Source organism: Python bivittatus, unplaced genomic scaffold (genome assembly GCF_059951505.1).
Source record: "Python bivittatus isolate LINGU-HERP-01145 unplaced genomic scaffold, Pbiv_v1 ctg000200_np1212, whole genome shotgun sequence".
Lineage (NCBI taxonomy): Eukaryota > Metazoa > Chordata > Lepidosauria > Squamata > Pythonidae > Python > Python bivittatus.
This window is the reverse complement of record NW_028277040.1, coordinates 18,116,664-18,129,864: the sequence shown is the minus strand read 5'-3', so window position 1 is coordinate 18,129,864 and position 13,201 is coordinate 18,116,664. Positions and strand designations below refer to the sequence as shown.

The following is a 13,201-nucleotide window of genomic DNA, read 5'->3' as shown; positions in this document are numbered from 1 at the left end:
ACATTTCCCTCTACGGTTTCTATAAAAATATTTGGAAATGGGACTTGAATGGATCAGATTCCTAATGAGGCACCAGATCAGAATGGGCAGAGAAGGAAATGCATTCACACATGATGAATTCATTTCCTTCCTTTCCATTGGCTCCACTCCTAATTGAGTAGGTCTGAAGAGAGATTCTAAATGCATTCAGCTACATTCACTTAACATTTCTCTACAACTGTTATATACTTAGAACAGCATAATTTTCTACTAAGAAGTTCAAGAGAATAACCAATATCTATGGGGACACTGGGAAAACTGTTAGTGCACCTTTAAAAGGTATAAATCTTGGACTGAAGATGTCAACTTGTTAACAGCAAAGTAAGAAACTAAGAGAGAGAAGAGCCGTGTGCAAAAACACTTATTGATCAAAGATCTGATAAAGCACGTACAGGTAAAGTGGTATATGTGTACGTGTGTGTAAGAGAGAAACACACATATCGAGAGACATCCCCAAATTACAGGCAATTATAGCACTGCTTATCTGCATCTTCCTTTGATCAGGAGGGGCAGGACTAACGCTATCAATTCATGCAGTTTTCATGGTTCTTTAGATCAAAGGGACAGAAATGTCCTCCTATATTTACTTCCTTTTCATCAATTATCATAGTTGCCTGAAAGGAAGGCAAATCTAAGTTTAAAATGATTCCTACCCCAAAAACAGTATTAGACTGGGAAAAAAAAAAAGAGATGTGTTTCTTCTACCAGATTCTCAGTAAATCTAAAATGACTAATCCTCTTTTAGGATAACTAAAAGTGTTCTTTCAGGTAAACAATATTTGCCACTTCAGCTAACAATCTGTTTCTCATATTTACAGCTTGCCCATAAAGACCACTATAGAAATGCTTTTTAACATGTAGGGAAATCCTCAAATCTTATAATATAAAAGAAATCCCTTCCCCTCCCCCCTATTACAATGCATTATTATTTATACTGAGTTTTCACTGCATTCCTTACAAAAAGAAAAACATTTTACCTGTCTTCTGGGGAGGCACTTCTTTGGCGAGGATTGTAAGCTCCCTTCCTTTCACAGCTAGATCCAGACTTTAAAACATAAGTGTTTAAATTTCACATAATCAATATAAAATTAGAGAACTGAAATGCAAAAATCTACCAACTCACAAAGAACAAATGTAACCATTTTCACTTGTATCTGTAGCCCCACACTTTACTTGCAGCTCTTACAAAACGTGTTAATGTTGCACTGAGAAACCAGCTATTTTAAGGGCTTGCCTTGCCTTCTTTCGGAAAAATCTATGTCTTTCTATTATTGCATTATATTTTATTGTAAACTCTTTGAGATTCTTTAATGGAAGTGGTATAATAATATAATAAATAATATTACTGTGTTAAATTTTATGCTATTTGTTTTTACTTCATTTTATTATTCTGGTTTATAAAATGTACGGATTGCAACCAACTCTGATATCCTTAAGGTAATCCTTAAGGCTACAAATATTTTCGTAAATAAAATAAAACATTTGACAATATTTGACATCAATAAAATCTGCACAATTAGCTAACTTCCAAGTAGTTACAACTACATAACTGCTCTCAACAAAATATTGATTATATAGCAGACACAATAACATGATCTTAGCCCAACCGCATATACAAGTAAGTATACATTTCTTTTCAGATAGAATTTAGTATTTGGGCTTCAATCATTTCTTGCCTACTTGACTCAAATTGCTTTCCACATGAGACTTCCTTGGAAACATTCATAGATGTAGGGTGAAGTTTGGTGTAGTGGTTAAGGGGCTGGACTAGAAACTGGGAGTTCTAGTCCTCCATTAAGCATGAAAGCATACATTTGCTACATGTACAGTTGTAGAACACATGCTTTTCATGCAAAAAGTCCCAGGTTCAATTCCTATAGTCTCCAGATATGACTGACAAAATTTTGGCTCTTGACAGTCCCTGCCAGTCATCATAGATAACGCTAAGTGAAATGGTCTATAGGCATAGACCTAGCATAGCCCTCCTCCAATACCCTACTCATAGGTTATTACTTGTGGCAGCAAAGAAAGAGTACCAGCAACATTTACTCACATGCCCTCTCTTTAGATTTAAGTGTTCATGAGATGATGATGATGATGAAGAATTAAATTTATATGCTGCCTGACTCCCAGTGACTCTGGGCAGTTTACAAATTGTTAAAAACATTTATAAACAAATAACAATACACAAAACAAAGGTGGCAGAAAAAATAATTGTTCTGGATGGGAACAAGAAAAAGGAAGAAAAAGGGTATCAATCTTCCTCACCAAAGACCTGGGCAAAGAGCCAAAATTTCAGGGCCCTTCAAAGTACCAGTAAGGTGGATTTGCTGGATTCATGAAATTTTCTATAGCAGGAATGATCTGCCACTGGTGCTCCTCCTCCGCCATCCATGTCATAACTCTCGCAAGCAACCCTTAGCTTCTGTATTAAGAGACGGGGGGTTCCTAAAAACTTCCAAAACTTTACAGCCTTTTAATATTAAAGAAAATACTTACATTCATTTGTGCTACTCCACTCTTCATTCCCTCTTCTTCTTCCACTTTAAACTCTGAATTTCTAATGTAAGCGTTTCAAAATCAATGTGGAATTTTATTGTTATTCCTCCAGCAAAAATAGTTCATCTACAGAGAAAACAAATGAGACTTAGCTGACATTGCTAAGACAAAATCAAAGCAGCCATAAACTAATATTGCTGTCAACTATAAAATTGTCTGCTTTGCAGTTAATTAATTTGACTAGTTTAATCCATCCTTATCAGAGTTTTCAGAGTAGCTCTCATACAGCACATGTTCATACACAAGGATTTGCTCATACATGATTGATAAATAAGGGAACAATGTCTGTATAACATGAAACATCTTCACTTTTGCATGAGTTTCCTGAGTTTTAATTTTGCACTATTGAGAAATGGGATGTGAATGTAGCAAGCACTACCCAGCTGAATGCAAAGGCTTGCTGCTTTGTTTTCTGCCACTCCAGTCAGCACATGTGCCATTCATGCACTACTCTGTTAGTGTCTATTGCGCCTCTCTCAGGGGTTTTTTTGGTAATTATTACTGCTTAAATGTGTTTCCCCCTCCCCAACAAATCTCCATACTAACTGAAAAGAATGTGCAAACGAAGCATGCTGGTGATAACATTTCAAGAGGAGAAAGAAAAAGAAAAGCTTTACTGACTGAAGAAAAGTTTGAAAGTCTCAGTGCTTTGAAAGAAACGAAATAACGTGTTTCTGGCCTAAATGAAGTGCCATCACAGATAATCAGAAGAAATGGCAAAAATATAAAAGCAAGTTTTTTTAGCAGGAACAAGGAAAAATCTAGGAAGTCTATTAGAGCAAGACAAAGAATTGGATGAGAAGGAACATCTGTTAAGTGTTTGGATTGAAGATCAGATGAAGAAGATATCAAGGGCAAATTGTCTCATGATAAAAGAGAAACCATTAGCAATATATGAAGACTGCAGGAAAAAAGCTGAAAGTCCCAAAGAAGTGCCTTCCTTTACTGCCAATAGTGGTTGGTTGAATAATTTCAAGAACTGCCGCTCTTTCCACAATGAGAAATTGTCAGGTGAAGCTGTAAGTATAGATGAAGAAGCAGCAAAGGCATTTCCCCAGTAGTAAAAATTTTTTTTTGAGCAACAAGGCTATAACTAGATCAGATTTTCAGTTCTGAAACTGGTCTTTATTGGAAAAAGAATGCCATCACAAACTTATATCTCAAGGTAGGAAAGACGAGCTCCAGGATGCAAGGTTATGATGGATAGACTGACTGTAATGTTGGGAACAAATACAAGTGGTGCCCTGGAACTGAAGCCATCATGCTGCCAATCCCTAAACCTTAAAAGCAATCACAAGGTCTACCCTTGGTGTCTACTTCTCTACCCTTGGTGTACACTACTCTATAGCAAAAAGAGATGGATAACAGGGCAGATCTTCAGTGATTTCTATTCAATGGGTTTAGAAACCACAGCAGGAGCAAAAATTTGGATTTTAAGGTTCTAACCACTTTGGACAATGCACTGAATTATCTTTTGACCCTTGCTGAGCTCTCACCAAATATAAAGTCCTCAACCTCTCTTATCCAGCCCTCAATCAAAGAATTAGTTCTGCCTTTAAACACTATTATTCAAGCTGTACCTTTAAGATGTTGATCACAGTGACTCAAGGTGAGGGTTTTCAAACAGTTCTTGAATTTTGGAAGTGATTCAACATAAAGCATGTAATTTAGATTATTGCCTGGAATGAAGATACAAAACAAAACAAGATACATGGTGTTTGGTGGCTCCTTCTACCTGACTTTATCTGTGATTTTAAAGACTTTGATACTATAAAAGAGCTTCCCAAAATAAAAGCAAATTGTATTGCTCTCACAAAGCAGGTTGGGTTCAATGAAGTGGAGGAAGAGGACTTAGATGAGTGGTTTCAGTCCCATGAAGAAAATTTTTGATAAAAGATCTGCAAAACTTGCTGCTGATGGGTAAGTGGAAGGTGAGGAAGAAAAGTCTAGCAAGCTACTATTAAATCTTCAAAAATCTCCTTCTAAAATCTTCAGTTCTGAGTGAATTTTAGAACACCCCCAATGGCTAGAAGATAACAATTATAATGCAGAAAGGAACAGAATAGTAGTCTATGGAATTCAATCTCATTTGGAGCCATATAGGCAACTTCTTTATGAAAGAAGGAAAATGGCAAAACAACAGATACCAGATGTGTTTTTAAGCAAACAGCCAAGGAGGAGACAGAAGATGTACCACAGCATTTCATACAAAGCCTGCATCCACATCTTCTCCATCTACTAATCATCATCATTTTCCATCATTGTCTCCATTACTCTGCAGCCTCACCCCCTCCTCATATCTTATCCTTCAAGCTGTCATCACTTTTCTTCAAGGTAAGAGTCTAAATTTGCATTATTAAATTATGAATTTAACATGTTTTTCAACTGTGTAAGTACTTTATTATTTATTGCATTATACATCAAGTTGAAATATGTGATCAATTATCATCTCCAGTTAATTTTGTAGGACAATCTCTTAGACTGCATTCTTTTCCAAATAGGACTGTCAGCAAATTCTATGATAGGGACAAACTTTTTTTTTTTTTTTAAAGACTGGAAGGGCCATATTGGCTTTTACAGGGAGCAATGATGGACAGGGTTGTGAGGAGGCAGGACATGTATACTAATCACATCCATTTTCTTTCTTGCTCCATCCTATGTACCCACAGATATGCAAGTTCACAGAGGAAAGGAGAAGAGAGAATTTAAACTCCCCTGCCTTCATTATCTTGATAAAAACTGTTTTTTCCCACTGTTAATGGCAACAGAGAAAGCTCTCATGGGTTGTACAGAGAATGGCCAAGGACTGAATACAACCCAAAAATTGTCCATCTGGGTCCCTGTACCCTATTCTCTTGGCACTTTGGTAGTCTGGGTAATGATTTTGTTACCCAGCCTACCAAAGTGCCAAAAGAAGAGGATACAGGTACCCAGATGGACAATCTTTTTAATACCGTATCCACATTATCTTTCATTTCATGAAATGAATTTCATGAAATATCATTTCATGATATATGGTATTGAAAAGATCAAGCCATACTCCTGATGCTACTTCCTGCAGTATTACAAAGCAGCAAGACTCCATCTAGGGAAAGATTAAAGTGACTAAAGTTAAACAGAAATGTCGCTACAGCATTACAGGAACTGAAGTTACATTTATCTGATTCATTTATAGATCACCCGAAAAGATGGCACAAGAAAGTATACACGTTAAACATGAGTATAAAACCTACAGCCCATGAATATTCTTATGTGGTCCCTATATCCTCTCCTCAGTTTCTGCTGATTTTCAAAAAGTAAGATAAAATTCATTTTAGCGCTTTTAAGAGGTACAGGTAGTCCTCAGTTAATGACCATTTGTTCAGCAACCACTGAACTGTTCACTGTCAAAGTTATGACAGTGCTGAACGAGGAGGCTTATGGCTGGTCCTCGCAATTACAACAGTTGCAGCGTCCCATGGTCACATGATTGCCATTTGCGACCTTCATTGCCAGCTTCCAACAAGCAAAGTCAATAGGGAAGCCAGCAGGAGGTCACAAATGGTGATCATGTGATATTGCACCTAATGACCATATGGCATTCGCGTAATGACCCAACTGGAACTACTGTCATAAGTCAGAGTGGTCAAGGAATGTCACACTTTATGACCGTGTTGCTTAGTGACTGAGTTCCAGGTCCCAATTACTGTTGTTAACTGAGAACTGTCTGTATGGTTGAAGGTGGTGGTGGTGTGTTTGGCGGCGGTGGTGGTCAGTATCCACTTGTGAAACAAAAAGGAATGGGAGGTAAGAAAAATGTGACTAATTTTAGACCTATCTGCTTTCCCTGTTTAAACAGCCTTCCCTACATTTCACAAAAACCTGTGTCCTCAACATACAGCAACTGATACCAACAGAAGCGAATACAGCAACTGAAAATAATAAATCGCCCCACAGTAACCCTTACATCAATAAAACCCAGACAGCTCTCCATTTAACAGAAATCTTAAGGTCGGCCTCATGTTGTCTCGAAGTCTCATGACAAAACAAAAAACCTGAGGACAGCCAAAAACAGTTTCTGTGAACTGGCAAGGCTTTTATCGGATCCCCTTCTCCGTGGAGGACGAGGGAGGGAGGGAGGGAGGGGACGCATAAGAAGCGGAGGTGCTGGGACAGCAATACGCACCTCATGGCACTTCCCACACAACCGGACTTCAGGCGGGGAAAAGGAGATTGCAGTCGCGTTCAGACATGCACACACCTACACGTGTTGGAAGGAAGTAATGAGTCGCTTCCCACGAACACCGGTTCTAAGGAGTTGCGGGTGGTGGGGAAGCTCCTTCGGATCGCCCCGCCAGCCGGGAAGCCAAAGCTCCGGGCACGCTCGTCGCCCATCGCTCCCGCTCCTGCCCTCCTCCCACCCCGGCGATTCTCAGAAAGGAGAAGGAGCAAGAGCCCTGGCTGTGAGAGGACGACGTCAGAAAGCCCACTCCCCGCGGCCTCATAACTTACCTCCGCCACCAAGTTCCACCATAGCATATGCCCGCTTGAAGGAACGACACAATTTCCGCTTACTCGTCCTCCAATTAGAGACAAGACAAAAGGCGGGACTTCCTTTTTTCTCCCTGAATAATAATTGTGTGTATCCACGTGGTCAATGTTGGGAAGGAAGGGGTTAAGAGGACTGTGACTGATGTCACCCAAACAGTGGTTTCTCTCTTAACTAACTGCAGCTTCCGGCATTCTAGGCTACCAAGCACGGATTGACTACATTTCCCAGCGTTCCTTGTGTTCGATAGCTTCAGGTGCCTTTTATGTTGAACTTAAAATAGAAGTACCTGTGGAGTCCGTAGAATTCAGAGTAAGTTATTTTTCCTCTCTCCCTCTCCCACTTTCCTTCCCCCTCTGGCAGAAATATGTTTTTTTTAATGATAATATAATACAGGCAGATGTCTGATATAGTTTTTACCACTAAAGAACTTGAGAGAAGAGAAGGAGCAACATTTTACTTTTTCTGCCGCCGTGCGTACACTTTTGCACGGGCCAGAAATTATAACCAGCGTGAAATACTGAATTTAACATGTATATTATGGTAAGTGGACAGTCAATAGTCAACAATCTTTCATATATTTCTGGCAAGAGAAAAGGAATGGCTGTCTCAAACAAAGTTTAAGGGCAACCAAAATACTGAGCTGTTGTCAATAATCCAAAATTCATAGAAGATCCAAAGGAGTGCACACGCATTTGAGATGAAGAAAGATGTCACAACACTGTCTGTCTGTTGTATGTTGCCTAATGAAGAACTTTACAGATTTCAAAGCCTGGCACAGTCTTGTAACATTTTGGTCAATCCTTAATAAAGGGGTTTCCCAGCTATGGATTTTGGATTTTTCCCCCATGGATGAACCTGGTTATGATAGTGTTTGTGACTCTAGTAAGTATTTGATTTATAGGTTTTGAATGTTTGAGAAAAGCTTATGATTAGCATGTCCATTTGATAGTAAGTTCTGGTCATATCAAGAGGACTCATTTCTAAGTAATTGGCAACTCTCTGACCCCAGAATGGTGAATTCCTAGGGATGTTTACACAGTAAGACCCAGTGTCTTCAGTAGAGCCTAATTGTCATTTAAGCTACAAAGGATTATAGCTTTAGGACAGTAGTCAAAGATGCTTAGTTTCCATGGTTGAAATGAAATAATTTGTCTTGCACAATTGCTGTGTGAAATTGGTAAATACTAGTAGTTCCATACTGGACTATGGAAATTTGGGGGTTTCAGGCTTTTATTCTTTGTCATTTATATTTCTTATTCAACAGCTGAAAGGTTATTGTCTTTCCTTTTGCAATCAGAATACTAGAGAAAACAGCTCAAAAAACTTAATTCTCCTCTGAAATACATATAAAAAGCAGCAGGTATGTAAGAGAATAACAATGAAGTAACATTATAAGTCTCTATGTCACAAGAGCTTTTTTTCAGACATCTTTTGTCTTTAGTGAATATCCTGTGTTGCTAATTAGCATTTTCATGTGAACCCAGTGAGATGTTGATGAAATTGTCACAGTTCAGTAGTCATAGGTAAGCCCTAATTGTCATAACACCTAACTCATAGGAGGAAACATAGCACTTATCTCCTTGGATGCTGTATCTGTAATCAATTTTGCTAATGAAGCAGTTGGCTCTTTTGTCAGGAGCCTGTCCCTTGCATTTTATGTTCGAAAGCCAAGACCAAAAATGCTGCAGTATAAAAAAAACATTTCTGGAAATACAGATCAAAACAAAGGAGAAAGCAGAAAGATATCTTTGCAAAATGTCATCTCTGGCAGCAGGAACGTTTTGCAAAGAAATCTTTCTGCTCAAAGTTCAGTCGTTTCTGCTGTTTCTTGAAACGTTTAAGGCATTAAAAGGCCATGTTGCTATTATAGAAATGTATTGTGTAAATGTGGCTACAGTATCTCTAAAGCTGTATGTGGCACAGGACCCGGATATTTGAGGGACCATCTGTCTCCAAATATTTTTGCCCACCTTACAAAATCCAGGACATGCCAACCCTGCCTGATTTTGTAAGGTGGGCAGAAATATTTTGAATTTTGAGCCATGCACAGTAGCAGGGCAGAAGGGAAAAAGAAGGAGGCTTTTATGTAGGGGATAATAAAAGGGGAGAACTCATGGATCCCATCAGTAAAACAATCCTGTCTTATGGGATCCAGGAGGTGTGCCTTCTTTGTTACCATGCCTCTCCTGTGGAACAAGATCTGGACCGCCCTGATCCTGCTGACCCAGTTCTTTTTTCAGGAACAGGGTGCAGATATTGTGTGAATGTGACTAAATGTGGGTAATGGGAGTTATTTCTCCCCAGCACAGTGTGTTTTATGATATGTTATTTGTAATTTGATGTTTTTAACTTTTTGTAAGCTTCCCAGAATTGCATGCTAAATGGCCTTAAAATTGAAATAATGATACTGCTGTTATTGTTATTATTACTATTATAAAACATGCAAACACATTCCCTTCCTATTCCTGGCTACAGGTAGACGGAGACAAACTCCTGAAAGAAGACGACTCTTACCAAGTCAGGCTAACAAGGTTTTATTGTAATAAGACCTCTCCAAAAAGGCAAACAAAGCACAACAACACAGGTCATGAAATAGGGCTGATCATTATGAGGAGGATCTTTGATTTGTTGAACTCAAAACCTAATCTGATTTTTAGGCTAAGGGGAACTGATAGTTTTATCACGTAAGCCTGGCAGAGAGGGTACCCCTAGCAACATAACCTTTTGTCTCATCTACTTCCCCCTGTCATCCCCCTATGACAGTGTTTCTCAACCTTGGCAACCCTCAGATGTGTGGACTTCAACTCCCAGAATCCCCAGCCAGCAAGGGAATTCTGGGAGTCTGGGTGTTCTGAAGTCCACACATCTGAAAGTTGCCAAGGTTGAGAAACACTGCCCTATGATAATAAATTCCACTTTGGAACACCAAAAAAGGACAAGATACATTCTCTATGCAGTAGTATTGATATTATGTAATAATTAAGAGCCATGGAGAAAGCCTGCTATCATCCTCTCTTGACGATACCTTCCTTCTGCTGAGGACTGTTGTTCCACCCGCAGCAGTACTACTTCTTTTAGTCTTCTCCTCTGTTGGAGGTTAGCAACTATCAGGGCTATTTGTTCTTTTGATGTTAGCGTACAAAAGAAGGATACTGTATTGTATTTTTGCTAAATTATATACATAGATTTTTCAACCAGGCAATGCATTGTCTTCCAGCACTGTATTTCCCCTGGCTCTTTTCTTGGATTGAAGTGCTCCAGATGTTTTGGGATTGCACCTGGTGCCTATTACTATTGGTACTATCCTTGCTTTCTTTTGCCACAGTTGTTCCCTTTTGCCACAAATGTATATGCTGCCAACTCCCAGCAACTCTGGGCAGTTGAATCTTAAATGAGTCTTAAATATTCCCATTCCCTTTTCATGATGGTATTCATAATTCCTTATGTTTACCCATTCTTTGGAGGACTGTTTCATTTCGTGCATGTGCTGCGCATGATATTTTAAGTGCTGTAATTTCAAGGTCTTTTGTCCTCCTGGTTGTCACTTGGGTCATTCTCCAGGCTTCTATTTCATATAAAAGAATTGGCAACACATAACCTCATACAATCCACCACCAAATTCTGTCTTAAGTTCTGAGAGCAAAACCTTTTTTTAAAAAAAAACTACTCTCGCCTGTTCTATCCTATTTCTTTTTTCCATGCTGTGATCACATCTATCATCCGAAATATGGCCCAAATATTTATATTGTCACATCCTCTGCACTTGTTTTCCTGGTAACGTTCAAGGATTTTATTTTACTGATAACCATTATCTTTATTTTCTTCTGACTGCTTTATTTTTTCACAGTGTTTGTTTTAGATAGAATAGTAAACATAGATATTAGCCAATCACATGGAATAATCCCTGCATCATAGATTTCATTGAATACTTTTGTTAAAATGTCTACGCCAATTGTATTCTTTAGTTTTAATATTTCTCCACAAATGCTATCAGGTTCTGCTCCCTTGCCATTTTCAAAGTTTTAGTTGCTTGTATTGCTTTTTTTGTACATATATTAGGTCCTATATCTGCATCTACATAATTATGGTGTGGGGCTCTATTGTAATTTCACATGTCTTAGAATTTATTAATTACTACTGATAGATCCCAAGGTTGAAAATGCCGCAATGTCATAATTGTAAACACAGCTACTGAGCTTTTGTAGGCAGGTAATATTTGTTCTTTAAAGGGGAAAAATATTTTTTTTTAAAAAATAATTTTCTTCTACTAATTGAGTCTAGGCGTCCATCCAAATTTTTTATAGAACACATTTTTAATTAATTCTGAGATCTGGATTACCCCATTGTGTCAACTTGGCATGAGAAAAAGGATCAAAATGCTATTATCTAGAAATAACATATCACAGTCTTCAAATCAATGTAATAATAAGAGGAACAATTTGAAACCAGTTATATTTTGACCCCAAACATATCTGCAGGTGATTCCCAGGGATATAGTCTCCTAGATGGTAAGTTATATAAAGTATTGGTAACTACATATTGTTCTTCACAGAATTATATTCGATGGTCATCATGTTAATTTCTAATATCTAAGAACTATTCACCTGATCTTCATTTTTATCCTTTCCAAATTTGTTCTGAAACCCTCATTAAGAAGATGTCTCTGAATGAATATTTTCATTACAGTTCCTGACCAGGACTGCAAACAAAAACACATTAAAAATAAAAAGTTAAAACAAAACAAGATAAAATATTATAATTGGTGGTGGGTTCATTGGTGGGCAATCAAAGTCTGCCTAATTTTACAGGCAGCATAAGAAAATGTAGCTACATTCAAGGAAACTAAATCATACTGATCTGATAACAACAAATGTACATAAAAAAGATAAGTATTTTCCGGGTGTTTTACCAGGTAAGGAGTTATAAGGTGGGTCCTTGAGTCCATATAGAGGGTACAGTATAGCAGGACATCTGTAGTTTCAACAGCCCCTTGTCCACAGGGGCACAGTCTCAGCTTATAGGGGACTTTTTTGTATTGGCCCTCCAGAACTGCTGAGGGGAGAGTGTTGAAGCATGCTAAAAGTGCTCTTCGGAATTTGCAGACAGTTATGTGGTATAAGTATCTCACTGGTTTGTAAAAAGGGGCTTGACTGCTCAGAAAAACCGTTCTTAGAGCAGACTGGTCCTGTTGGGCTTCCAGGTCTTTGATATTTTGTTTAAATGCCCTGAGTCTCTTTTATTAATTGTAGCATGCTTTTAATGTTTTCATAAAATTTGAATATTCTATTCTCACCATTGTCTTATGTCATAAATCTGGATAATATTTAATATTAACAGGGTGTGCTACTAATTGTAACATTATGATATACGATTCTGATATAAATTTAAGTCTGATATTTAGATTTTCTTCTTGATCATTATTACTACTCCATTATGTATATTATTATTGTCACTACCACTACTATTTCCAGAATAATATATTCTTATCAATTTCCAGATTAATATAGACTTATTGATCCATTGAATTTGCCACCTCTTTAGCAGCATCCACAAGCTTTCCTGCTTCATATAGGTTGTAAGGTACCAGGTTGCAGTCTTCAGGCCTGACCCAGAAATTTGTTGCATCCGCTGACCATCTAAGGTCTGTTGAGGGCCATCAGATATTTGTTCTCAGCCGTTGATAATAACGTTTCTATACAAATGTATTTCTTCCCCCCCCCCACTTCACAGTTCTACTTTTAGCTGCCGTTGGTGGAGCAGCTGCCCTTTACCCATGGCATGCTTATTGCCTGGGACCATTATTTGCCAAGTCACATCACTATGGAGTCCTTGGGGTTCTCTGAGCTTGGTTGTTTTCTTGCAAACGTTTCATTCATGTCTAGCACTGGAGATGTTACCTAGCCAGGTAATGAGATGTTTACAAGAAAACAACCAAGCTCAGAGAACCCCAAGGACTCCACAGTTCAACCCTGAGCTACATATATTCTCTTCTGTTGGTATCACATCATTATCCTTGGGTACGTGTAGCATTTCCCTTTAGTCAGTCACATTTCCCATCCAAATTGTTACTCA

At 38.2% G+C, this 13,201-nt stretch overlaps 1 protein-coding gene across 3 annotated transcripts in view; it reads right to left on the bottom strand.

Annotated features, from left to right (window-relative positions):
• Positions 1-7,237, bottom strand: part of CWC22 (CWC22 spliceosome associated protein) — a 42,610-nt gene extending 35,373 nt beyond the window's left edge. Inside the window, exons 1-3 of one of the 3 annotated variants that reach the window (XM_007431750.3) lie at positions 7,090-7,237; positions 2,539-2,664; positions 1,017-1,084 (exon numbers count right to left, since the gene is read on the bottom strand). In XM_007431750.3, the coding sequence (XP_007431812.1) occupies positions 1,017-1,084; positions 2,539-2,565 (95 nt within the window). In that variant the 5' untranslated portion in view covers positions 2,566-2,664; positions 7,090-7,237. Of the gene's footprint in view, positions 1-1,016; positions 1,085-2,538; positions 2,665-4,178; positions 4,199-6,763; positions 6,854-7,089 lie in introns of those variants that run through there. The other 2 variants (XM_088135746.1, XM_088135747.1) reach the window with 2 other exon arrangements.
• Between the last annotated feature and the right edge of the window lie 5,964 nt (positions 7,238-13,201).